Genomic DNA, 27,540 nt, shown 5'->3' with positions numbered 1-27,540 from the left:
TAATCCTCTAAAAAGGTAGCATCCGCAAGAAAGATGAATCCTTTGGAAATACAGCTGAGCCATACTTCATGGAAATAGAACAGGTGTGTTCTGTGCTCAGGCTTAAGTCCTGTGAAATGGGCTGCCCCTAATTTGTGAAACATTTAAATGTGTCTCTTACATTTAATTTTTCTTAATGTTTGCCAACAACTTTTATCCATTATGCTTTGACATACTGGAACACAAAATCTGATTCCTTTGAAAAACTAAAGAGAAGTTCAGTTAAAACAACAAAAAAAAAATGGAACCCCTAGATTCCTAATTGGAACTGACTACACTCTCATTTTTAAAAAATGGACTAATAATGCCTAATAAAACCAGGCTAAATTATCTTTATTGTTTGTTTCATGGAGCTTGCAAAGGAAAGCTGAAAAGGGGGCTCTGTATGGAGATAGGGTTCAACCACAAGACGGGGTAATCAAGTTGTATAGCAAGAACCATTATCAGAGGCCGGGCGCAGTGGCTCACGCCTGTAATCCCAGCACCTGGGGAGGCCCACATGGCAAAACCCCATCTCTACTAAAAATACAAAAAAAAAAAAAAATTAGCAGGGCATGGTGGTAGGCGCCTGTAGTTCTAGCTACTTGGGAGGCTGAGGCAGAAGAATTGAACCCCAGAGGCAGAGGTTGCAGTGAGCTAAGATTGCACCACCGCACTCCAGCTTGGACGACATAGCAAGACTGTCTCAAAAACAAACAAGAACAAAAAAAACTGTATTGGTTCATTGTCTTCCAACTGATTGGACACCAAAAGGAGTATTTTCCAAAGCACTGCACTTCAAATCAGAACTGATGTACCATTCTTGCCCTAACCTTGCCTGGGAGGAGAGGGAGGAACGATTCCTTAAGGAAGGACTGTGCTCTGGGAGGGGGCAGGTGGTGTCATTTTGGGGTGTAAAGGCATGGAATACTGATTTGTAGGCATAGCTGTTTAAAGAGGTCTTGTCACCTTCAATGGCATCCATTACGATAAGGCCAATGTGCTTTTATGCTCATCTGTCCATTCCTGTCAAGACCTGATTATGGCTGAGATCAGAACACTCCTGGGAGAACTGGTCACCTCTGAGCTTCCAGTTTAGACTTCTGCTTACCTATGTGGAAACTGGTGCACAGATCCTGTGAGGTACTGCAGCATGACAGCACTTCTGTGACCTTGTTGGTACATGTGGGACTGAGCCCATCTGGGGAGTCAAACACCAGCAGTGAAAGTCTTCTACTCACTCCGTCGAGGCTGGCCGGGTTTGCTACAGAAACACGGCAGCCCTAGGACCATGAGGCTATCCCTGCAGATGCTGTCTGGAACCAGTTGCTCTGAATGTGGTGTTGGAGTTTCTCAAAAGTCCACACAGTTAAGGCTCTGAAAACAGCCCGACGCACAGAAATGATTTCAGATTCTTTTCAGCAGCCATTTTCATGCTAACTCTTTATTTATTTCCATACTAGAAAATCTCTTATTTCCACCTCTCGTGTTCCCCGCTAGCACAGACGGACCACAAAACCCAGGCCAGAAACATTCTGGCAAGCCGTGAACAGTCCAGGAGGCACGTGTTCTGCTGCTGTGGAAGTCGCCCGGACTCGGGAGGAAGGACACGCAGGCGGTGTCAGTCGAGAGGTAGCTCTTGCTCAAGTAAACGGGCTGTTTTCCAAACACTGTGACTTGGCAACTGAATGGGGATACCTGGTTTCATTGGCAATCTTCCAGTATCTCTCTCGCAGAAGGAACGCTGCAGCTTTTGGTTGTCTCTGCCGAGTGAAGATCCCCTTTTTGTTCCCCAGCACTCGCTGTGGTGCTAAAAAAATAAATAAATAAATAAATAAAAAGGCACAAAGCGATTCAGACAACTTCTGAGGGGTCAAGTGAGACCCACACTGGAGCCACAGTAGGCACTAGATACAATTTTTTTCTTCTTCTTCTTGAGATGGTCTCACTGTCGCCCAGGCTGGAGTGCAGTGACACAATCCTAGCTCACTGCAGCCTTGACCTCCTGGGCTCAGGCGATCCTTCTGCCTCAACCTCTCAAGTAGCTGGGACTACAGGTATGCACCACCATGCCTGCCTTTTTAAGTTAAGACAAGGTCTCATTACGTTTCCCAGGCTGGTCTCAAACTACTGCGCCCAAGCAATCTGCCCTCCTCAGCCTCCCCGAAGTGCTGGGATTATAAGCACAAGCCACAGCGCTCAGCCAAATGTCCTCTTACGGTTTCGGGATGCTTGCTCTGAAGTGACAATTTATGGGTTGAAATATTTAAATACCACTGCTCTGCCTAAACACCCAGGTTCCCTGGTATGTTATTTTCCAGTTTTCTAGTCTGTTATGGGAAAAAAAAAAACAAAACAGTGGCCAAGTATGGTGGCTCATGCCTGTAATCCCAGCATTTTGGGAGGCTGAGGCAGGCAGATCACCTGAGGTCAGGAATTCGAGACCAGCCTGGCCAATATGATGAAACCCCATCTCTACTAAAAATACAAAAAGTTGGCTGGGCACGGTGGCTCAAGCCTGTAATCCCAGCACTTTGGGACGCCAAGACGGGCGGATCACGAGGTCAAGAGATCGAGACCATCTTGGCCAACATGGTGAAACCCTGTCTCTACTAAAAATACAAAAATTAGCTGGGCGTGGTGGCGGGTGCCTATAGTCCCAGCTACTCGGGAGGCTGAAACAGGAGAATTGCTTGAACCCAGAAGGCAGAGGTTGCAGTGAGCCGAGATTGAGCCACTGCACTCCAGCCTGGTGCCTGGCGACAGAGTGAGACTCTGTCTCAAAAAAAAAAAAAAATACAAAAAGTCAGCTGGGTGTGCTGGTGGGCACCTGTAGTCTCAGCTACTTGGAAGACTGAGGCACGAGAATCACTTGAACCCAGGAGGTGAAGGTTGCAGTGAGCTTAGATGGGACCACTGTACTCCAGCCTGGGAAACAGAATGAGACTTGGTCTCAAAAATTTAAAAAAATCCCCAAAGTTTATCTTTTACTTGCAAAATAAGGTTTGCATGCTGGGTACCCAACTGCCTGGTAAGTGGGTAGGCAGAGGGCTGGCGGTATCTGGGACAGTTACCCTTGAAAGGCTTGGCCCTTTCTCTGAAAAGACAGCTCCTAGTGGGAGCCAGGGTCCTGACCAGCCACAAGTACCTACGTGGGACCTACTCATGGAGTTCAAAGTCCTCTGGGGCCAACGCCCAGCTTGGTGCCCACGACCAGTGGTCATTCGGCCCAAGCTGAGGCTGGTGGGGAGCACAGCTGGCAACAACCTGTCAGGGCTGCGCTCCCAGGACACTCACCGCCCCTGCTGAGACCACCACTAAATGGAAATGTCAAATGGAAAGGACTTTCCCACCAAAAGGTTCAGGACTGTTTCTTCCGTAAGTGAACACAGGCGCCACCAAGTACTTCATCAAATGCAGCCCTACAGTAATCCACCAGGCGGTAGCATTATCCCCACTCCACAGGCTTATGAAAAGCTTAGGGGACTTGCCCAACATGATGCAGCCCATTTCTTTTTTCTTTTTTTAAGACAGAATCTCAGCCGGGCGCAGTGGACTCATGCCTGTAATCCCAGCACTTTGGGAGGCCAAGGTGGATCACTGAGATCAGGAGTTCAAAACCAGCCTGGCCAACATGGAGAAACCCCATCTCTACTAAAAATACAAAATTAGCCAGGCGTGCTGGCGAGCGCCTGTAATCCCAGGTACATGGGAGGCTGAGGCAGGAGAATTGCTTGAACCTGGGAGGCAGAAGTTGCAGTGAGCCAAGATTGCACCATTGCACTCCAGCCTGGGCAACAAGAGGGAAAAAACTCTGTCTTACTCTATTGCCCAGGCTGGAGTACAGTGGCATGATCTCAGCTCACTGCAACCTCTCTCCCAGGTTCAAGCAGTTCTCCTGCCTCAGCTTCCCAAGTGGCTGGCATTACAGGGATGCACCACCACACCAGCTAATTTTTATATTTTTAGTAGAGATGGGGTTTCACCATGTTGGTCAGGCTGGTCTCCCTCCAGACCTCAGGTGATCCAACCACCTCGGCCTCCCAAAGTGCTGGGATTACAGGCATGAGCCGCCACGCAGGCCTATAGCTCATTTCTTACCACAAGTCATTCTGTCACCCAGGCTTACGTGCAGTGGTGCAATCATAGCTCAGTGCAGCCTCCAACTCCTACTCTCGGGCGATCGGTCCACCTCAGCCTCCCAAGCAGCTGGGACTATAGGCAGACACCACCATGCCTAGCTAATTGTTTTGTTTCGTTTTGTTTTTTGTTTTTGGTAGAGATTGGGTCTTGCTATGCTAAACCGACTGGTCTCGAACTCCTGGCCTCAAGCGATCCTGCCGCCTTGGCCTCCCAAAGTGCTGGAATTACAGGCATGAGCCACATGCTTGGCCTGAAGGCATTGAAGGCACGGTGAAACTCACCTGTATTCAATGAGCCTACTTTTTGCATAACATCAAACAGACCGAAGTACCTTCAGCTTCGCAGGCTTTGCACCCTACTGTGGAATAATGAGTGTATCCCAGAAGTAAATCCGTGATGAGGTCCAGTGTTTCCTTCCTCCCTGACTATGAAACAAACAAGAAAAAGGCAGGCTGGCCATTTCTGTCTCACTATAGCAGACTCTCCTGTTTGCTTTTTGACTGTATTTGGGAAGCGGGGCCTCATCGCTTTCCTGGTTCCTAAGCACAGCTTACTTTTCCTAGGAAACTCTCAACCCAACCTATGTGGATTAAACCAGCTTCCCCGCTTTGTTTCCAGTACTCTTACAACCAAACTGTCCAGAATTTGGCAAGGCAACCTGAAAAAATGAGGACAGGTACATTATCCCATGAGCCAAACTGCCACTTACACTGGTTAGTCATGAAATCGGCAAAATTCCAGATGAGCTCTCCAACCACGTACTTTCCGCGTTTCTGATCCAGACCCAGATGGTACTGCTCTAGCAGCGCTTTCTGGTACTCTTCACTGAACATCAGAGGTGGGTCCTGGAAGTCACGGCAAAGAGAATGCAAGAGTCAGAACTGGCAGCACTGGAAACGGTAGATAAAAATAAACATCCACTTGATGGTGACCAAAATATCTGTCCTCACGGGGGACTCTAGTGACTGCGGGACTCACTGCTGCTGGGGTAAAGACAGCCAGGGAATGATGTAACCCAGAATAAAAAAAGGTTTAAAAAAACCCACCTTAATTAGTAACTGCTTTATTTATAAACGTTAATTTGATATTCCCTTCATCCTACTTTTCCATCTCTACCTGCTGGTACAGTCTTAAGGCTAAACCACACTAGAAGTAAAAATCCGTCTCTGGGCCATGGTGGCTGATGCCTGTCATCCCAGCACTCTGGGAGGCTGAGGAGGGAGGAATGCTTGAGCCCAGGAGTTCAAGACCAGCCTGAGCAACACAGCAAGACCCCATCTCTACAAAAAAATAAAAAATTAGCCAAGCATGGTGGCTGTGGTCCCAGCTACTTGGGAGGCCGAGGTGGGAGAACTGCTTGGGCCCTGGAGGTCAAAGCTGCAGTGAGCTGTGTTTGCAGCACTGCACTCCAGCTTGGGTGACAGAGCGAGACCCTGTCATTAAATAAATAAATGAATGTACGCATGTAAAATGAAATTAAACTAAACCAGGCTGGGCATGGTAGCTCAAGTCTATAATCCCAGCACTTTGGGAGGTTGAGGCAGAGGATCGCTTGAGCCCAGGAGTTCAAAACCGGCCTAGGCAACACAGTGACACCCAGTCTCCATAAAAAATCAAAATATTAGCAGGTGTGGTGGTGTACACCTGTGGTTCCAGATACTTGGGGGACTGAAGAGGGAGGATCGCCTGAGCCCAGGTCAAGCAGTGAGCTGTGATTATGCCACTGCACTGGGCAATAGAGTGAGACTGTCTCAAAAAAAAAAAAAAAAACTTTTTAAAATTAAGTCATCCTAGTCATATATCAAGTCCTCAACAGCCACGTGTAGCTAATAGCTACCATTTCAGACAGTGCAGCTATAGAACATTTTCCATCATTGCAAGGGTTTGGTTTTTTTTAAATGAGGTCTCACTCTGCCACCCAGGTGGGAGTACAACGGTGCAAACATGGCTGACTGCAGCCTTGACCTACTGGGCTCAAACAATCCTCCCGCCTCAGCCTCCCAAGTAGCTGGGATTACATGCAAGAACAACTATGCCCAACTAATTTTCAATTTTTTGTAGAGATGGGGTCTGTGTTATGCAGACTGGTCTCAAGCTCCTGGGGCTCAACAGATTCTCTGACCTCGGCCTCCCAAATGCTAGCATTCCCGGTGTGAGCCACCACGCCCAGCACTACAGAGTTTATCAGTGCTGACCTAGACCCTCTCAAGAGGTTAAGAATTCAGAGCTGGGCCAGGCGCAGTGGCTCACACCTGTAATCCCAGCACTTTGGAAGGCGGATCACGAAGTCAGGAGATTGAGACCATCCTGGCCACCATGGTGAAACCCCGTCTGTACGAAAATACAAAAAATTAGCTGGGCGTGGTGGTACGTACCTGTAATCCAAGCTACTTGGGAGGCTGAGGCAGGAGAATCGCTTAAACCTGGGAGGCAGAGGTTGCAGTGAGCTAAGATCGTGCCACTGCACTCCAGCCTGGCAACAGAGCAAGACTCCATCTCAAAAAAAAAAAAAAAAAAAAAAAAAAAAGAGTTGGGGCCAGACATGGTGGCTCATTCCTATTCAATTCCTATTCATTCCTATAATCCCAGCCCTTTGAGAGGCCAAGGCAGGTGGATTACTTGAGGTCAAGTGTTCAAGACCAGCCTGACCAGCATGGTGAAACCTCATCTCTACTAAAAATACAAAATCAGCTGAGTGGGCATGGTAGTGCACACCTGTAATCCCAGCTACTCGGGAGGCTGAGGCAGGAGAATCGCTTGAACCTGGGGGCAGAGGTTGCAGTGGGCCAAGATCATGCCATTGCCCTCCAGCCTGGGTGCCAAGAGTGAAACTCCATCTCAAAAAAAAAAAAATTTGGCCGGCTACGGTGGCTCACACCTATAATCCCAGCACTTTCAGAGGCTGAGGTGGGCAGATCACAAGGTCCAGAGATCACGACCAGCCTGGCCAACATGGTGAAACCCTTTCTCTACCAAAAATACAAAAAATTAGCTAGGTGTGATGGCGTGCGCCTGTAGTCCCAGCTACTTGGGAGGCTGAGGCAGAGGCTGCAATGAGCCAAGATCACACCACTGCACTCCAGCCTGGCAACAGAGCAAGACTCCGTCTCAAAAAGAAAAAAATAACTCAGAGCTGGTTACCTTTTCAAAGAGGATAAGCAAGCGTGTATATCCATGAGCCACTTCCCCCTACTTGAGTAGTTTGCAGAAGTGGCGTTCTGTAAGCACGATTAATTTAAGGGTGCAAACAGAACAGTGCAGTCCACTGTGGGTGGCTGTGCCCTGTGCAAAGGGGAAGCACATTAAGGACGGTGTGTCAGTGGGAATACCGGGAGCTCTGACAAACCAGTGTGAGTTGGCTGCGGTGGGGAAGAGGGGCTGGATGGGGTTCAGGTTAACCACATGAAAAAAAAACCCGTAAGACAAAGCAACGTATCTGGTGAGGAGAACAAAAAAAATGAGATGAATTAAAAAAATGAGGACAGGCATGGTGGCTCACGCCTGTAATTCCAGAATTGTGGGAGGCTGAAGCGGGCAGATCACTTGAGGTCAGGAGTTTGAGACCAGGCTGGCCAACATGAAGAAACCCCGTCTCTACAAAAATTAGCTGGGCGTGGTAGCAGGTGCCTGTAATCAGCTACTAGGGAGGCTGAGGCAGGAGAATCGCTTCAGCCCAGGAGGCAGAGGTTGCAGCGAGCTGAGATCACACCACTCCAGCCTGGGTGACAGAGCAAGACTCCGTCTCAAAAGAAAAAAAAGAGGACAAAGTGGCTGTAAGATCTCACTCATGCCCTCAATAGGTATTTAGCACATGCCGTGTCAGACACTGCCGAGTACCTGGGAAGCAACAATAAATAGGACTCCTCTCTCCTGAGCTCACAGTCCAGTCAAAGAGAGCGCCAAAAAAATAGCACCAGCGCCCGGCAAGAATGCAGGGAGAGCAAGGTTTGAGCTGCAACAGGGGCAGAGCACGGGGAAGGCTCCCGAGTCTGAGGAAGGGGAATCACTTGAGGCCAGGAGTTCAAGACCAGCCTGATAGCAAGATTCCATCTCTATGAAAAATTTTAAAACTAGGCTGCACGTGGTGGTGCATGCCTGTAGTTCCAGCTACTCAGCAGGCTGAGGCAGGGGGACCGCTTCAGCCCAGGAGTTCAAGGCTGCAGTGAGCTATGATGGCACCACTGCACTCCAGCCTGGGTAACAGAAGAAGACCCTGTCAAAAAAAAGGCTAGCATAGGGAATCAGGCCAAGGCAGGAAGATCAATTGAGTCTAGGAGTTTGAGACCAGCCTGGGCAACACAGCAAGATCCCCATCTCTACAAAAGTAAAAAACTTAGCCAGGCATCTTGGCATGTGCCTATGGTCCCAACTACTCAGGAGGCTGAGGTGGGAGGATCGCTCAGGCCCAGGAAGTTAAGGCTGCAGTGAGCCATGATCACACCACCACATTCCAGCCCGGGTGAGAGAGAGAGACCCGGTCTCAAAAACACACACACACGAATTTGGAACCACATGGACACGCATGACAGGAGGCGTCTGGAAACAAGGCTGATGAGGCCGTCTCTGAGGACCAAGCGAGTGGGGCAGAGGTCTGGCTGCTGGTGGGGAGGGAGCATGGACGAGGCAGCAGGAGGTGAGCGCAAAGCTGAAGCGAGGGAAGCGGGTGGGCACAGGGCAGGCCCGGGGAGGCGAGTGACCGCTCTGCGCAGGGAGAACACACAAGCAGAGTTCACTGCCGCTTACCTGGTGAAGCCCTACAATCGTTTCCGCTCCGTACTCGCTCTGAATGATGGGCTTGTGGTAAGTCTTAAACCAGTTCTCAAACTGGGTGCCCAGCTGCAGCTGAATCAACTCCAGGTGCCCGTAGTCGTGATACCAAGAGTAGTAGCTGTTCACACAGATGACGTCCACGTACGGAGCCTAGGACCAGAGTGGCAGAGTCGTTCACACCCAGAAGACCACGTGACTCAGCACTCACACGCTGCAGGGGCTCTTCTGGCAGACAAGGTGAGACAGGGATGTAATCCCAGCACTCTGGGAGGCTGAAGCAGGAGGATGGCTTGAGGCCAGGAGTTCCAGACCCGTGTGGGTAGCACAGCAAGACCCCAGCTCTACAACCTATGTAGTAAGAAAATCAGCAGGGCGCAGTGGCTCATGCCTATAATCCAGCATATTGGGAGGCCAAGGTAGGAGGCTGACTGAGCCCAGGAGTTGGAGATGAGCCTCGGCAACATCGAAAGGCCCCAATTCTACAAAAAAATCCTAGAATGGGAAGTGCTGCCTCTCGGGGCTGAGAACATCCAAGTGCACCAGTTTAGATCCCAAAATTACCCTGCCCCACGAGCAGGAAACATGGTCACAAAGTGGCCCAACGGAGGCAGGCCTGTGACTCCGTGCAGGCGCTCACGACGTGTGCAGTTGGGAAGGGCCGTGAGAAGCAGAGCAGCTGCCAACGCAGTCCTCAGCCAACGCCCAGGGCCCCCCAACACCGGAACTGACTCCTCCCCAGGCAGCACTCCCGTCACCACGCATCCCCTCACCTCGCCCTGGAGAAGCGTTCCCACCCGAGGGGCCGATGCAGTCATTCTTACAGAGAATCCTTGTTTGGTTTTGAAGACAGTCTCGCTCTGTCGCCCAAGTTAGAATGTAGTTGTGCGATCTCGGCTCACTGCAACCTCTGCCTTCCACAGTCAAGAGCTTCTGGTGCCTCAGCCTCCCGATTACAGGCCTGTGCTACCACACCCAGCTACTTTTTGGATTTTTGGTAGAAATGAGATTTCACCAGTTGGCTGGGTTAGTCTTGAACTCCTGACCTCAAGTGAACCACCTGCCTTGGCCTCCCAAAGCGCTGGGATTACAGGCGTGAGCCACCGCGCCCGGCCGTCACAGAGAATTTTGAGGCAGCATTCACAAGGCAGCACTGTGGGCTGCACAGGGCCCAGAACAGTCCCTCCTGGGAGCACAGCAGACGACCGCGTAGACCCACCCCGAACTTCAGCAAAGCAGTGCTCAGGGCTGGGCAGCAATGGCTTCTGTGTCCAACTGCCTAGTCTCTCATGCCTCCTGAACACACTTCTTTCTAGTAAGAATCCTGGCTAGGTGCAGTGGCTCACGCCTGCAAGCCTCTGGGAGGCCAAGGTGGGTGGATCACCTGAGGTCAGGAGTTTGAGACCAGCCTGGCCAAAACGGCGAAATCCCATCTCTACTAAAAACACAAAAATAAGCCGGGTATGGTGGCAGGCGCCTGTAATCCCAGCTACTTGGGAGACTGAGGCAGGACAATCAGCTTGAACCCAGGAGGCGGAGGTTGCAGTGAGCCGAGATTGCACCATTGCAGTCCAGCCTGGGCGACAGAATGAGACTCTCTGTCTCAAAAAGAAAAAAAAAAAATGCTGGCCAGGAGTGGTGGCTCACACTTACAATCCCAGCACTTTGAAAGGCTGAGGTGGGTGGATCACCTGAGGTCAGGAGTTTGAGACCATCCTGGTCAACATAGTGAATCTCCATCTCTACTAAAAATACAAAAATTAGCTGGGCGTGGTGGCGCATGCCTGTAATCTCAGGTACTCAGAAAGCTGAGGGAGGAGAATCGCTCGAACCCAGGAGGAGAAGGTTGCAGTGAGCTGAGATTGTACCGTTGCACTCCAGCCTGGTCAACAGAGCAAGACTCCATCTCAACAGAAAAGAAAATGCTAAGGTCAGCCAGGCACAGCGGCTCGTGCCTATAATCCCAGGACTTTGGGAGGCCAAAGCAGGGGATCACTTGAGTTCAAGAGTTTGAGACCAGCCTGAGCAACGTAGTGAGATCCCATCTCTACAAAAAAATTTAGCTGGGTGTGGTGATGCACACCTGGAGTCCAAGCTACTTGGGAGGCTGAGGCAGGAGGATCGCTTGGGCCCACGAATTCAATGCTGCAGTGAGCTGTGATGACACCATTGCACTCCAGCCAGGGCAACAGAGTAAGACGTTACCTCTACAAAATAAAAAGAAAAACTCAGGTTCCAGCCCTGGAGTTACTAAATCAGGATCTCAGCATGCAGAGACCTGGCATTTCAAAAAAATGTCCACTAGAGGTTCTGATCAGCCAGGTTTGGGCCAGATGAACTCTAAGCTCCCTGAAATCTTTGACATTTTATGAGTCTATTAAATCGAAGTGCAAAAAACACAGAGTCCAAATTGAGCAAACAAATCCCATCTCCCTGTGCCCAGCCTCCTTGGATTCAGAAACCCACACTGCCTGGCGAGTAAGCAGGGAAAGAATTGTCACTAACCCAAAAGCCATCTGTGAAAACAGGCTGGCTGCAGCTGGGCATGACGGTACACACCTATCACCCCAGCCCTTTGGGAGGCCGAGGCAGGAGGACTGCTTGAGCCCAGGAGTTTGAGACCCACGTAGGCAACATGTCGAGACCCTGTCTCTATCTTTTTAAGTAAAAAAAACAAAATTAAAAAACCCAGACTGGCAGATCATGGTTCTTCCCAGCCGTTCCCATGAGCAGGCTTCAGGACAAGCCCAGGCAAAGGCAGGGAGAAGTGGGGCGGGGAACCCCAGGCTCACCCCCTTGTCTGCTGCATAGTTGGAGTTGGTCACGAAGGTCACAGGCCGGGAGGGGTCCAAGGCCTTGGTGTGAGTGATCACCATCCTGTCCACAAAAGGCAGAAGACACAGGTTACGTCGGTCCAGGTAGGGCTCAGACACCCTCCCGTCCTCTCTGTCGCGTCTTCCACAGCCAGAAAACAACACAGGGCCAGGCACGATGGCTCACACCTGTAATCCTAGCACTTTGGGAGGCTGAGGCAGGCAGATTGCCTGAGGTCAGGAGTTCAAGACTGGCCTGGCCAAACCCTATCTCCACTAAAAATACAAAAATTACCCAGGCATGGCGCACATCTGTACATCATTACAATTTACTTTAAATTCTTTGAATAAAAAATATGCAAACTGGCCGGGCGCAGTGGCTCACGCCTGTAATCCCAGTATCTTGGGAGGCCAAGGCGGGTGGATCACAAGGTCAGGAGATCAAGACCATCCTGGCTAACATGGTGAAACCCCGTCTTAAAAAATAAATAAATAAATAAATAATTTGTAAATTAAAAAAAAGAAATATGCAAACTTGTCTGTCCGGGTACGGTGGCTCATGCCTACAATCCTAGCACTTTGGGAGGCCAAGGCAGGCGGATCACGACATCAGGAGTTTGAGACCAGCCTGGCTGACATAGTTAAACCCTGTCTCTACTAAAATACAAAAACTAGCTGGGTGTGGTGGCTCGAACCTGTAATCACAGCTACTTGGGAGGCTGAGGCAGGCAGATTGCCTGAGGTCAGGAGTTCAAGACCGGCCTGGCCAAACCCTGTCTCCACTAAAAATACAAAAATTACCCAGGCATGGCGCACATCTGTACATCATTACAATTTACTTTAAATTCTTTGAATAAAAAATATGCAAACTGGCCGGGCGCAGTGGCTCACGCCTGTAATCCCAGTATCTTGGGAGGCCAAGGCAGGTGGATCACAAGGTCAGGAGATCAAGACCATCCTGGCTAACATGGTGAAACCCCATCTTAAAAAATAAATAATTTGTAAATTAAAAAAAAGAAATACGCAAACCTGTCTGTCCGGGTACGGTGGCTCATGCCTACAATCCTAGCACTTTGGGAGGCCAAGGCAGGTGGATCACGACATCAGGAGTTTGAGACCAGCCTGGCCGACATAGTTAAACCCTGTCTCTACTAAAATACAAAAACTAGCTGGGTGTGGTGGCTCGAACCTGTAATCACAGCTACTTGGGAGGCTAAGCCAGGAGAATCGCTTGAACCCAGGAGGTGGAGATTGCAATGAGCCAATATCATGCCACTGTAGTCCAGCCTGGGCGACAGAGCGAGACTCTGTGTCAAAACAAACAAAATAGGCCGGGCGCGGTGGCTCAAGTCTGTAATCCCAGCACTTTGGGAGGCCGAGGCGGGTGGATCACAAGGTCAAGAGATCGAGACCATCCTGGTCAACATGGTGAAACCCCGTCTCTACTAATACAAAAAATTAGCTGGGCACGGTGGCGCGTGCCTGTAATCCCAGCTACTCAGGAGGCTGAGGCAGGAGAATTGCCTGAACCCAGGAGGCGGAGGTTGCGGTGAGCCGAGATCGCGCCATTGCACTCCAGCCTGGATAACAAGAGCGAAACTCCGTCTCAAAAAAATAAATAAATAAATAAAGAAAGAAAGAAAGAAAGAAAGAAAAAAAACAAAGCATGGAGCCTCTGCTTTCTTCCCTAACATTTGAGATCTGTTTTAAGAAGGGCACATGTTCCTCTAGGCCTAGACCAAGCTCTCTAACATCATTCACCCTCCCCCGGCCCCCAAATCCTATCCCCTCAGAGGAGTGGCCACCCTTGCAGGCACACAGAGCTGAGATCACTGGGCTGAACACTGCTGAAAATGACGCTGACTCCCTGAAACAGCTCGTGAACATAGGAGTGGATGGGTCGCGGATTCGGATGGGATATTTGTTAATGCATCAAGCAAACGGAGTGCGAGCTGGGAGGCAGGCATGGGGCTGGGTGCTAGGTGCTCAGGGGTGACTCAAATCGAAGTCCACAGGTGCCGGGCAGTGGGAATGCAGACACGCCCACAGAGAAGCGGTGCAAGTGCCAGGTGAGGTGGCTCACGCCTAGAGTCCCAGCACTTTAGGAGCGTTACGTGAGACCAGCCTGGGCAACACAGCAAGACCCTGTTTCTATAGCAAATTTAGAAATTAGGGACAGGCCTGGTGGCTCACGCCTAGAGTCCCAGCACTTTAGGAGGGTTACGTGAGGCCAGCCTGGGCAACACAGCAAGACCCTGTTTCTACAGCAAATTTAGAAATTAGGGACAGGCCTGGTGGCTCACACCTGTAATCCCAGCACTTTGGGAGGCCAAGGTGGGTGGATATGAAGTCAAGAGTTCGAGACCAGCCTGCCCTACATCTCTACTAAAAATACAGAAAAAAGAAAAAACTAGCTGGGCATGGTGGCGCACAGCTGTAATCCCAGCTACTCAGGAGGCTGAGGCAGGAGAATTGCTGAACCCAGGAGGTAGAGGTCGCAGTGAGCCAAGATTGCACCACTGCTCTCCAGCCTGGGCAAGAGAGCAAGACTCCAGCTCAGGGCTGGCGCAGGGCGGCGGGACCTTAAATCTTAGTCTGGCAGTGCACACCTGTGGTTCCAACTATCTGGGAGGTTGAGGGGCAGGAGGATCACTTAAGCCCGGGAGGCCGAGGCTGCAATGAGCCGTGATTGCACCACTGCACTCCAGCCTGGGCAATAGAGCAAGACCCAGACTGTGAAAAACAATGGAAGAAATGTTGTGAATAGAAATGACAAGTGGTGGCGGGAACTGGCTCTATGATACAATCAACAGAATTTGGGTTGGAGAGTCAGGGACAGCCTCTTCAATAAACAGCCTTATGCCAAACTGAGATAACCAGGAGGGACGAAGGGAAGAGGCTGAGGACAGAGGGATCAGTCCGTGCTCAGAGCTCCCGCACCCACCCGAGGCCTCCGCGGTACAGACGTGTTTTTTTTTTTTCTGAGAGACAGTCTCTCACTCTGTCACCCAGGATGGAGTGCAGTGGTGCGATCTCAGCTCACCGCAACCTCTGCCTCCCAGGTTCAAGTGATACTCCTGCCTCAGCCTCGCAAACAGCTGGGATTATAGGCACATGCCACCACAGCCAGCTAATTTTTGTATTTTTAGTAGAGACGAGGTTTCACTATCTATTGGACAGGCTCGTCTTGAACTCAAGGTGATCCACCCGCCTCAGCCCCCTAAAGTGCTGGGATTACTGGCATAAGTCACTGCACCGGCCTAGACTGTTTTGAAGCCTGTTTTCCTCTTCTCTTTCCTCAGTTCTTTTCTTTTTTTGAGATGGAGTCTTACTCTGTCGCCAGGCTGGAGTGCAGTGGTGCGATCTCGGCTCACTGCAACCTCCACATCCCAGGTTCAAGCAGTTCTCCTGCCTCAGCCTCCCAAGTACCTAGGACTACGGGCACGCGCCACCCCACCACGCCCAACTAATTTTTGTATTTTTAGTAGAAACAGGGTCTCACTATGTTGACCAGGATGGTCTCGATCTCTTGACCTCGTGATCCACCCGCCTCGGCCTCCCAGAGTGCTGGAATTACAGGCGTAAGCCATCGTGCCCAGCCCATTTATTTTCTTTTACACCCTCCCCCATCGTTGCTCTGCTCATCTGAAGGCTGTGGCTGGCACAGGACAGAACAGAATACCCAGCCTCAAGTTCCAAACCCACACACTCCAACAGCCAGGCTCTCAGACAGGAAGCTTCAAAGCCTTGTGACAGCCTGGCTGACCCTCTCCAGCCAGGGCAGCCCCTCCAATGTCTACCCTGGAAAACAGGCATCTCCTCTAGCCACCTCCCAAAGAAGCCTCAGGCATCTGCTCCTGGAAATCTGTACTCATCACCTTCGCAACAAAACTCCTGTCCGCCCAGTCCTGCCGAGCACAGCCCCGTGCCCCGAGCTCTGAACTGTCTTTTGCCCAAACTGGGATGACTCGTCACAGCCTGCTGCCTGCTGCAGACTTGGCTCAGCCCAAAGCACTCCACGAAATTGGGGTGTGGCATCTGCCTCCAGGAGCATTTCTACAACCTCCGCTGCCTTGAACGCAAGTGAAAAATCCACCTCTGAACGCTGAGTTAGAACTACACGATTGTAAGGAAGAAAAAGGGGCCGGGTGTGGTGGCTCACACCTGTAATCCCAGCACTTTAGGAGGCTCAGGCAGGGGGATCACTTGAGGCCATGAGTTGAAGGCCAGCCTGGCCAACATGGTGAAACCCCGTCTCTACTAAAAATACAAACATTAGCTGGGCACGGTGGCTCACGCCTGTAATCCCAGCACTCTGGGAGGCCAAAGCAGGCAGATCACTTGAGGTCAGTAGTCCAAGACCAGCCTGGCCAACATAGTGCAACCCTGTATCTACTAAAAAATGCAAAAGTTGGCCTGGCGCAGTGGCTCACTCCTGTAATCCTAGCACTTTGGGAGGCTGAGGCGGGCAGATCACAAGGTCAAGAGATCAAGACCATTCTGGCCATCACGGTGAAAACCCATCTCTATTAAAAATACAAAAATTAGCCAGGCATGGTGGTGCACACCTGTAGTCCCAGCTACTAGGAAGGCTGAGGCAGGAGGATTGCTTGAACCCAGGAGGTGGAGGTTGCAGTGAGCCAAGATCACACCACTGCACTCAGCTGGGCAACAGAGTGAAACTCCATCTCAAAAAGAAAGCAAAAGTTAGTGGAGCGTGGTGCCATGTGCCTGTAATCCCAGCTACTTAGGAAGCTGACGCTGGAGAGTTGCTTGAACTCAGGAGGCAGAGGTTGTAGTGAGCTGACATTGTGCCGGTGCACTCCAGCCTGGGCGGCAGAGCGAGACTCCATCTCAAAAAAAAAAGAAAGCAAAAACCTTAGCTAGGCGTGCTGGCACACATCTATAATCCCAGCTACTTGGAAGGCTGAGGCAGGAGGATCACCTGAGCCTGGAAAGTCGAGGCTGTAGTGAGCCAAGATCGTGCCACTGCGCTCCAGCCTGGGCAACCAGAGATCTCGTTTTGAAAGAAAAATAGGCTGTGCACAGTGGCTCATACATGCCTGTAATCCCTGCTACTCAGGAGGCCGAGGCAGGAGAATCACTTGAACCCGGGGGGCGGAGGTGCTACCGCACTCCAGCCTGGGTGGCACACTGAGACTCCCGTCTCAAAAAAAAAAAAGAAAAAGAAACCAGCCAGGAACGGTGGCTCACGCCTGTAATCCCAACACTTTGGGAGGCCGAGGCGGGCAGATCACGAGGTCAAGAGATGGAGAACATTCTGGCCATCATGGTGAAAAGTCATCTCTATTAGAAATATAAAAATTAGCTCCTGCTCAACATGGTGAAACCCCATCTCTACTAAAAATACAAAAAATTAGCTGGGCATGGTGGCGCGTGCCTGTAATCCCAGCTACTCAGGACGCTGAGGCAGGAGAATTGCCTGAACCCAGGAGGCGGAGATTGCAGTGAGCCGAGATCGCGCCATTGCACTCCAGCCTGGGTAACAAGAGCGAAATTCCGTCTCAAAAAAAAAAAAAAAAAAAAAATTAGCTGGTGCATGCCTGTAATCCCAGTTACTCGGGAGGCTGAGGCAGGAGAATTGCTTGAATTCAGAAGGTGGAGGTTGCAGTGAGCTGTGATCGTGCCACTGCACTCCAGCCTGGGCGGCAGTGCGAGACTCCGTCTCAAAAAATTAAAAAAGAAAAAGAAAACCACAGTTTGGGTAGGTAGATATTTAACTGCTCGGGTATGGATGGCCCTCCCATTGAGCTGGGACAGGAGGCTGATCTCGGACAGCACATGCCCACCCCAGCCTGCCACCTGCCAGCGTCTCATTCCGGATCCAGCCCAGGGCAGGCAGGGGGCACTCACTTGAAGTAGTAGCCGGCAGATTCCAGGTAGGATGCAGGCTCGTTGGCCACGGACCACATCACCACAGCGGGGTGGTTCTTGTCCCTGCGCACCAGCTCCTCCATCACCCGCGTGTGGTGATTCACTGACGTGTTGCTGAAGTGCTGCCTGCGGGCCAGGAGGGAAGGGGCAGGTCACGGTGTGGCCCGCAGGCTGGGCGGGCGGAGCAGGCGCGCGGTGGGGACTCACGGCAGCACCAGGCCCACGGCAGGACACTCGTCGATGACCACAATCCCGTAGCGGTCACACATCTGCAGCACCTCCTCCGCGTAGGGGTAGTGGCTGGTGCGGAAGGCGTTGGCACCAAGCCAGAGAAGCAGGTTGAAATCCTTCACCAGCAGCGGCCAGTCGAAGCCCTTCCCTCGGATCTAGGGGACAGCAGAACCCAGTGACCCCGTCCCTGTCGAAGCTGCACTTCCTCCGAGCGTCAAAACCCTGGAGCCACCCCGGGAGCCCCTCTCTAGCCGCAGCGCTGGTCCCACCATGGGCAGCTTCGAGCCATTTGCCTCACTGCCCTGAGCTCAACTGCCCTCAGCCGCGGGACAGAGAAGGCGAACGTGGAAGGTGAGCAGAAGCAGCCCACGAGGACCCAGGAGCCCCAACGCACGTCCGCATCCTCGTGCTTGTTGACGCCGTGGAAATAGAAAGGTTTTCCATTGATGAGGAACTGGCTCTCTGTGACAGCCACGGTTCGGATCCCCACAGGGAGCGTGTAGAAGTCAGACACAGGACCCACTGACGTCTGTGCAGTCAGCCGCACCTACGACAGCCAAAGCACCAGGGGTGAACGCCCCGACAGCCTGAGCGCCATCTGGCCCGCCCTCCGGCAGGAAGGCCCCATGCACCCCAGCAGCCACCTCTGGGCCTGCAAGCAGAGACACAGCAATCAGAGGCTCTGCTGCTGCTGGGACCTGCCCTCTAAAACTAGGCCTTCCCCTTGAGCAGATGAGGTGGCTCATGCCTGGAATCCCCATGCTTTGTGTGTCACAGTGAGATTCCATCTCTATCCAAAAAAAAATTTTTTGTTGAGACAGTCTCAGTCGCCCAGGCTGGAGTGCAGTGGTGCAATCTCAACTCACTGCAGCCTCTGCCTCCCAGGTTCAAGCAATTCTCCTGCCTCAGCCTCCCAAGTAGCTGAGATTATAGGCGTGTACCACCATGGCCAGCAAATTTTCATATTTGTAGTAGAGACTGGGTTTCACCACATTGGCCAGGCTGGTCTTGAACTCCTGGCCTCAAGTGATCTGCCCACCTTGGCCTCCCAAAGTGCTGGGACTACAGCAGGTGTGAGCCACCATACCCAGTGTTTTGTTTTGTTTTTTTTTTTTTAGACAGAATCTCACTCTTGTTGCCCAAGCTGGAATGCAATGGCGCAATCTTGGCTCACCGCAACCTCTGCCCCTCCCAGGTTAAAGCGATTCTCCTGCCTCAGCCTCCTGAATAGCTAGGATTACAGGCATATGCCACCACGCCTGGCCAATTTTTATATTTTTAGTAGAGAGGAGTTTCTCCATGTTGGTCAGATTGGTCTCAATCTCTTAACCTCAGGTGATCCACCCACCTCAGCCTTCCAAAGTGCTGGGATTACAGGCATGAGCCACCGTGCCTGGACACAAAAAAATTTTTTTTCTTTTTTTTTTTTTTTAAAAATGGGGTTTCTCCATGATGGCGAAGCTGGTCTTGAACTCCTGACCTCAGGTGATCCACCCACCTCAGTCTCCCAAAGTGCTAGGATTACAGGCGTGAGCCACCGCGCCCAGCACAAAAAAAATTTTTTAATTAGCCAGTCATGGTGGCATGTGTCTGTAGTCCCAGCTACTCAGGAGGCCAAGGCTGGAGGATTGCTGCAGCCTGGGAGCTCAAGGCTACAGTGAGCTGTGATCACGCCATTGCACTCCAGCCTGGGTGACAGAGTGAGACCATCTCAAAAAAACAAAAACAAAAACAAAAACTGGGCCTCCCACCAAGGGTGGGAAACATCAGAAAGCTCAGAGGACCACACCTGCCCATTCACCTGTCCTAGGCTCCTGCTGAAGCCAGGGCCACCAGATGGGGGCAAAAGACCTCCCTGATGCAGGTCCCAAACCACCATTACCTCCAATGAGTACAGGTAGGCGGGGCGTTCGTGCATCAGGTACGGCCACCAGAGGTTGGCACCCGGCACCTTCAGCTGGCCCTGGGTCCCAGTCCCCTCAGCCACGACTTTGTTTTCTGCATCCAAAAGACGCACGTCCAACTCCAACTGGCTACCGCACTTGACGGAGATCTGGTAATTCACCAGCCCTGCAGGCGGCAAGAGAGACCAGGGCTGAGGAAGGAACACGACCTGCGTCACATGAACGGGAGCGCCCCGTAGCCTTCGTCCCAGGCAGCCATCTGTTTCTGCTGCTTTCCTTTAATTTTTAAATTTTTTTTTTAAGATGGAGTCTTGCACTGTCGCCCAGGCTGGAGTGCAGTGTGGCAATCTCAGCTCACTACAACCTCCACTTCCTGGATTCAAGCAATTCTCCCATCTCAACCTGTCGAGTACCTGGAATTACAGGCACACGCCACCATGCCCAGCTAATATTTTTGTGTTTAGATACTGGCTTTCACTGTGCTGGCCAGGCTGGTTTCAATGCCTGAGCTCAAGTGATCCACCAGCCTTGGCTTCCCAAAGTGCTGGGATTATAGGCATGAGCCACTGTGCCGGCCTATTCTGCAATTAATTTTCAAAATACTTTTTTCTTTGCAATAAATTGCTTTATACTTTATCAACTTTGCTGTGTGATTTTTGTTTAAATTTTTATTTATTTATTTTTGAGACAGGATCTCACTGTTGCCCAGGCTAGTCTCGAACTTTTGCGCTCAAGTGATCCGCCCACCTTGGCCTCCCAAAGTGCAGGGATGACAGGCATTAGCCATCATACCCAGCCTAAATTCTTTTAAACTTAGAACTACAGCCCCACAACAGCTGTCAATAATCTCACACTGCACTCCAGCCTGGGCCACAGGGCAAGACCTCATCTCAGCAGAAGAAAAAGATGTATTTTTAGATAACATTGAAAGGAGGAAAAAAAGATATATTTAAAAAAAGAATAAAGGGCTGGGCACAGTGCCTCACACCTGTAATCCCAGCACTTTGGGAGGCCAACGCAGGTGGATCACGAGGTCAGGAGTTCGAGATCAGCCTGGCTAACATGGTGAAACCCCGTCTATACTAAAAGTACAAAAATAAGCTGAGTGTGGTGGCGCATGCCTGTAATCCCAGATACTCGGGAGGCTGAGACAGGAGAATCGTTTGAACCCAGGAGGCAGAGCTTGCAGTGAGCCAAGATTGAGCCACTGGACTCCAGCCTGGGCAACACAGCGAAACTGTCTCAAAATAAAAATAAAAATAAAATAAGAAACTTTAAAAATTTCTTAAAACCAGGGTATCCCAGTCAGGCGCGGTGGCTCACACCTGTAATCGTTTCACTGTGGGAGGCAGAGGCAGGTGGATCACCAGAGACCAGGAGTTCCAAGACCAGCCAGGCCAACATGGTGAAAGCCTGTCTCTACTGAAAAAATATAAAAATTAGCCAGGTGTGGTGGCAAGCACTTGTAATCCCAGCTACTCAGGAGACTGAGGCAGGAGAATCACTTGAACCCAGGAGGCGGAGCATTGCAGTGAGCTGAGATTGCACCACTGTCCTCCAGCCTGGGCGACAGAGCAAGACTCCATTTCAAAATAAAATTTTTTAAAAGACAAGGTCTCCCTCTTTTGCCCAGACTAGAGTGCAGTGGCACGGTCATCGTTCCCTGACCCCTTGACCTCCCAGGCTCAAGTGATTCTCTTGCCACAGCAGCTGGGACTACTGGCACGAATCATCATACCTGGCTAATTTTTAAATTTTTTTGTGGTGATGGTCTTGCTATGTTGCCCAGGCTGGTCTTGAACTCCTGGCCTCAAGTGATTCTCTTAGCAGGGCCTCCTTGCAAAGGGCTGGGATGACAGGTGTGAACTGCCAAACCCAGCCCCCTGAAACTGCCTGTCCCTTGAGCACCATGTGTAGCAAGGGGAGCTGGAGAGAGAGCGGCACCGTGGGAAGGGTCAGAGGGGAGCCGGCGAGAGGGCGGCACCGTGGGAAGGGGCAGAGGGGAGCCGGAGAGAGGGCGGCACCGTGGGAAGGGGCAGAGGGGAGCCGGAGAGAGGGCGGCACCGTGGGAAGGGGCAGAGGGGAGCCGGAGAGAGGGCGGCACCGTGGGAAGGGGCAGAGGGGAGCCGGAGAGAGGGCGGCACCGTGGGAAGGGGCAGAGGGGAGCCGGAGAGAGGGCGGCACCGTGGGAAGGGGCAGAGGGGAGCCGGAGAGAGGGCGGCACCGTGGGAAGGGGCAGAGGGTAGCCGGAGAGAGGGCGGCACCGTGGGAAGGGGCAGAGGGTAGCCGGAGGGAGGGCGGCACCGTGGGAAGGGGCAGAGGGGAGCCGGAGAGAGGGCGGCACCGTGGGAAGGGGCAGAGGGGAGCCGGAGAGAGGGCGGCACCGTGGGAAGGGGCAGAGGGGAGCCGGAGAGAGGGCGGCACCGTGGGAAGGGGCAGAGGGGAGCCGGAGAGAGGGCGGCACCGTGGGAAGGGGCAGAGGGGAGCCGGAGGGAAGGCGGCACCGTGGGAAGGGGCAGAGGGGAGCTGGTGTGAGGGCGGCACCGTGGGAAGTGGCAGAGGGGAGCTGGTGTGAGGGCGGCACCGTGGGAAGGGGCAGAGGGGAGTCGGAGAGAGGGTGGCACCGTGGGAAGGGGCAGAGGGGAGCCGGTGTGAGGGCGGCACCGTGGGAAGGGGCAGAGGGGAGCGGGAGAGAGGGCGGCACCGTGGGAAGGGGCAGAGGGTAGCCGGAGAGAGGGCGGCACCATAGGAAGGGGCAGAGGGGAGCTGGTGTGAGGGCAGCACTGTGGGAAGGGGCAGAGGGGAGCTGGAGAGAGGGCGGCACCGTGGGAAGGGGCAGAGGGGAGCTGGTGTGAGGGCAGCACTGTGGGGACAGGATTGCCACCCTGAGCTGTGTGACCTTAGGCCAGGCCCCTCTTCTCCAAGGTCAACCACACAGGTGATTTCAGGAGCCCGTGCCCGCTCAGACAGTGTGGATTTTGGCTTTGTAGGTGGATGGGAACCTGTGAGGGTTTAGAGATGCTGGGAGAACCTTTTCCCGGGAGAGCTTTCCAAACAGGGAACAGACAGAGCCACCTGGGCCCCGCTGAGGGAGGACCCTCCCGGAAGCCCTCACCACTGTCTTGCTGCACGCTGGTGGTGATGGTGATGTCATCGATGTAGCTGGTGGGTGTCGTGTACAGAAGCACAGACCGCTGCAGTCCCGCGTAGTTGAAGAAGTCAAAGTCTATGTTCTGGACAAAGTAACCCTTGGGGTACCTAGGGTGGGAGGACTGTGGTTTCCTGGGCCCTTGCCCTGGGTCGTCCCTAGATCCAGAGCCTGCACTCTTCGAAGGCCACCCTGTCCCTAGCAGGAAGACCACTGGGGCGGGAAGGTGGGCACGTGCGGTGGAGGCAGGACGGTACCCACTTGGAGGCGTCGGTCATGTAGCGGATGGTTCCTGGTGGCAGGGTGGAGGGGGTGAGCGTGTTGTTGATGGCGATAGTGATACGGAGGTGGAAGGGCAGGGGCCCCACCTGGACCAGGCTGCTGATGTCGGCCTCGAAGGGGAGGTAGCCACCCTCATGCTCAAGTGTGTTGACCCCGTTCACCCACTGCAGACACAGGAGATATGGGGAGTGGGTGGCAGGTTGGGGCATGAGGAGGGGCCCTGCTATCGCATACTCCCTCTCATAACCTGCAGCATGGGACTCAGAGGCCTGCCAGCCACACAGGAAGAATGGCATCCCAATGGGGCAGATGAGGCCATCCATCCCCCTACACAGGGCACAGCCCCCAGGGCAGGGCCCCCACCATCCCACCCCAGGAGATAGGCTGTGTGTGGCAGCTGGCGGTCCCATGCTGTTCAGAAGCCGTGCCCACCCACCGCCCTGCCTGCTCCTGGCCACACTGACCACTATGGCATAGGAGTGGGCACTGCCAATCCTCAGCACCACTCTTGTACGCAGGTCCTGGGTCCACCGCTCCGGCAGGGTCACCTCCCGTTCGTACCACACCCAGCCGACAAAATGCCGCAGCTGCCAGTCCTGGCCAATGTCGTTGAAGCTGGAGGGAACCGGCATGTCCAGGGTGGGGCCCGACTGTGGAGAGAAGAGTAGGGATCAGCTCCTAGGCCCCCAAAGGGATCCCGGACCAGCGTGCTTCACAGCTGTGCCCCCAGGCCTAGCACACGCCCTGACACATAGCGGGACTCTTGGTGGAATGGACAGAACTTGCTGATGACAGGACAACTGCCAGGGTGGTTTGTGTTCCTGGGCCAGTGTGGACAGGACCTCCTCCTCGGAGCAGTTGGGGCCCACTATCTCCCGAGACAGGAGTGAGCCCAGGGCCACATCCCAGCCCCAGGAAAGAAGGTTCAGAACCGTGACTAAGAGGCAGATGACCCACTGCCTGTCACAGGGAGGAAGGCTGGTTGGGGGGCTGGAGGGCTTTGCCTAGCACTCTGCGAGTGGGGCACCCTCTGGCACCCAGCCCTTCCTCTCTTCCTCCTGCATTAAATGCCTTAAAGTCAGAAAAAGAGGATGTAGACCAGGCAGAAGCGGCCCAGACCTCACCCGGTCACACTTCTCTGCCGACCACATCCAAGTCAGGAGGGGAACAGGGGTGGTGTCCTTGGCCTGATGTCACATCCTGTCCTCTATCTGAACCTTGGAAACCAAGGTACCTTCCTGGCTGGGCAGAGCTGACCTCAGGATGTCTAAACTGTCCCCTCCTCTGGATCCCCGGGCCCAGCTCTGTGCAGCGCAGGCCGCTCTGGCCGGACTGGCCAGAAGTGTCTGGATGGCTCATGCCTGTAATCAGCGCTTTGGGAGGTCAATGTAGGACGATGGCTTGAGGCCAGGGGTTCGAGACCAACCTGCACAACGTAGTGAGACACTGTATCTACAAAAGAAAAGTTTTTGTTGTTTTTTTGTTTTGTTTTGCGTTAATAAGCCAGGCGTGGAGACCCCAGCTAACTTGCAAGGCAGGGGCCGGAGGATCGCTTGAGCTCTGGCCTGGATTGCGCCACTGAGCTCCAGCCTGGGCGACAAGGCCAAACCCAGTCTCAAAAATTTTTTTTAATTAAAAAGAAACATTAAAAAATAAATAAATTAATTAATTAAATAAAACAAAATAAATAAAAAATAAAAAGAAACATTAAAAAGAAGGACGCTGGCCGGGCTCAGCCTTCCTCCTGCCTCCTCTGCCCCGGCCCTCCCGAGTCCCATAGGTCCCCCCCGTCCCCCAACCCCGCACCCACAAGCCCGTTGACCTTTAACCTCCTCCGGGCCTCCAACTCCGAGGCACTCAAAGGAAAAAGCCTGCGGGAGGCCCGAGCTACCCAATTCCGCCGGGCTTCCGCGCGCCTCCCGCCCTGCCCCGGGCCCGCACCTCCCGCAGCGGCCGCCGGTACCACTGCTCCTCGAAGCCGCGGCGCCGGTTGTCGGAGAAGTCGGCGCGGAAGCTCCACAGGCCGTCCAGCGACTTGCGCTCCCGCGACGGGCTCTCCCGGGGGTACAGCATCCCGCCCTGCAGCGCCAGCGCGCAGCCCCACAGCAGCGGCCCGAGAGCCACCCAGGCCACCGCCGGCCACCGGACCATACTTCCCGCGTCGCCGCCTTCCGCGCTGCCTCCCAGCCGCAGCCTACGGGGATAAGAGCAGTGAGGGAGGAGCCCGGCGGGCGTGCCGCGTAACGTGCTGAGCCCGTGGGCGCCATGTTGGTTGAGGGCAAGTGCCAGGCCTGGAGGGGAGGGCGGGGCCGGGCGCTGCCCCGTGGGGCCAGGGGCTGAGAACGCAGGGCTAGGACTTTGGGGAAGCCGGACCCTCACACTCAGCCCCAACCAAGAAGGGCGAGGTCTGCTCCCCGCCCCGGCCCAGGCTGGACGATCCAGGGCCGCAGGCCAGGACTGAACCCCTGAGATAGGTGTGATTCCCCCTTTTCTTCAAGGAGCACCTCGGCTCACTTTCTCCAGCCGGACTCCGAGCAGTCCCCAGCGGAGCCTCTTCCCTGCCTGCTGGCTTCAGCCTCTTGCAGAGATGCACGTCCTTGGGATGCGGCCGTAGCCTTGACCCTGGGCCTCTGGGGCCCCGACCCTACCCTAGAGGCCAGGAGCTCCCTCTTGGCGCTGCAGGCACATCAAGATTCAGGGAGAGAGGCTGGGCACGTTGGCTCACGCCTGTAATCACAGCAGTTTGGGAGGCTGAGGCAGGCAGATCACTTGAGGTCAGGAGTTTGAGACCATCCTGGCCAACACAGATAAACCATATCTCTACTAAAAATACAAAAATTAGCCAGGTGTGGTGTTGGGTGCCTGTAATAGCAGCTACTCCGGAGGCTGAGGCAGGAGAACCTCTTGAACCCGGGAGGCGGAGCTTGCAGTGAGCCGAGATCACGCCACTGCACTCCAGCCTGGGCAATAGAGGGAGACACCATCTTAAAAAAAAAAAAAAAAGTGTATTAAAAAACTTTAGAAGAAGGAAAGAAGGAAAGTATAACTTGGAAGAGGGCCAAGCAGGCGACCTGAGAAACCAAATGCCCAGTTTGACCTCTTGACTCAAGGTTTCATAGGTTGGCATCCTTCCCACGTCTTGCCACTCGGGATTCCTTAGCTTGGGGCTCCGAACACACATTCTTCTTAGATCATAAAGTCATTCTCAGGGTTACATCAGGTACAGCTGTCAGGTGCCTCTGCCATACAGAGGGGACCCTCTGGTCCTAGGAACCTGGTCTAGACGCAATTGTCAGATTACTCTCCACCCCCTTTTTTCATGCTCACCAGATTGACCTTCTGAAAATGGACCTTAATACTGGAAATGGAGTCCCTAGCGTAGTGAAATAGATTCTAGAAACTGACAAGCCCTAAAGGCTTTTCCCCAAATGTTTACACTTCTTTTTTCTTATTTTCTTTTTTTTTAATTTTACTTTAATATTTCTTTAGTGAAATGTTTACACATTTAAATTAGGATACAGTTCACTGTTTACAAGGCAGCTTCAGACCAAATTCAACAAAAGTAAGAAAAAGTAGGATGTAAAAGTTTATAAAATATGTAAAAATCAGTAATTCAGGCCAGGTGCAGTGGCTGACACCTGTAATCTCAGCACTTTAGAAGGCCGAGACATGCGGATCACCTGAGGTCAGGGGTTCAAGACCAGTCTGGCCAATATGGTGAAACCTAATCTCTAACAGAAATTCAAAAATTAGCCTAGCATGGTGGCGGGTGCCTGTAATCTTAGCTGCTAGGGAGGCTGAGGCAGGAGAATCACTTGAACCTGGGAGACAGAGGTTGCGGTGAGCCAAGATCCCACCACTGCACTCCAGCCTGGGCGACAAGAGCAAAACTCCATCTCAAAAGAAAAAAAAAGTAAAAAGTAAAAATCAGTAATTCAAAGTCAGAGCTGTTGGAACTTTAAAGTATTTGGAGATTCAAAGGAATGAGACTGTGGGACTTAAGTCACAGGGCAGAACTCTGTAACCTTTGTTCCTCTGATAATAGATTAACCTTTTTTTTTTTTTTTTTTTTTTTTTTTTACGAGCGAAACTCCGTCTCAAAAAATAAAAATAAAAAGAAATGGGAGAGTGAAAGTAGAAGTAGAATAACAGACGTGATAGGGAGATGGTGGACTAAAGAAGTAGAGACACACATGGTCACTTGTATTATGCCTGTCTCTCATGAAATGAAAGGTAATGAATTTGCATTTGAATTATGAGCTTCAGTTTGTATTACATATGTTTGTTTACCTCTACTTTCAGAATTCCCAAATAATTATCTACATTTTTGCTTACATTT

The 27,540-nt window shown here is 52.5% G+C and overlaps 1 protein-coding gene across 3 annotated transcripts; it reads right to left on the bottom strand.

Moving 5' to 3' along the window:
• Positions 1-1,443: 1,443 nt before the first annotated feature.
• Positions 1,444-25,386, bottom strand: GUSB (glucuronidase beta). 3 transcript variants are annotated; one of them, XM_012449104.3, is made up of 12 exons: positions 25,143-25,386; positions 23,666-23,851; positions 23,181-23,365; positions 22,887-23,029; positions 19,750-19,937; positions 18,262-18,414; positions 17,844-18,022; positions 17,616-17,762; positions 11,721-11,805; positions 8,905-9,081; positions 4,871-5,006; positions 1,444-1,828 (listed from the first exon to the last, which is right to left on the bottom strand). In XM_012449104.3, exons 1-12 carry the CDS (start codon positions 25,350-25,352, stop codon positions 1,662-1,664), a joined length of 1,956 nt encoding a protein of 651 aa, XP_012304527.2. In that variant the 5' UTR covers positions 25,353-25,386; the 3' UTR covers positions 1,444-1,661. The 3 variants fall into 3 exon arrangements, with proteins under 3 accessions (XP_012304527.2, XP_012304529.1, XP_012304530.1); XM_012449106.2 differs by lacking the exon at positions 25,143-25,386 and adding an exon at positions 24,459-24,931; XM_012449107.2 differs by lacking the exon at positions 25,143-25,386 and adding an exon at positions 24,436-24,544.
• Positions 25,387-27,540: the final 2,154 nt, after the last annotated feature.

The sequence above is a fragment of the Aotus nancymaae genome, unplaced genomic scaffold, assembly GCF_030222135.1.
Source record: "Aotus nancymaae isolate 86718 unplaced genomic scaffold, 86718_ANA_hifiasm-v0.15.2.pri h1tg000012l, whole genome shotgun sequence".
In the NCBI taxonomy this organism is placed as follows: Eukaryota; Metazoa; Chordata; class Mammalia; order Primates; family Aotidae; genus Aotus; species Aotus nancymaae.
This window is presented reverse-complemented; position numbering and strand designations above follow the sequence as displayed.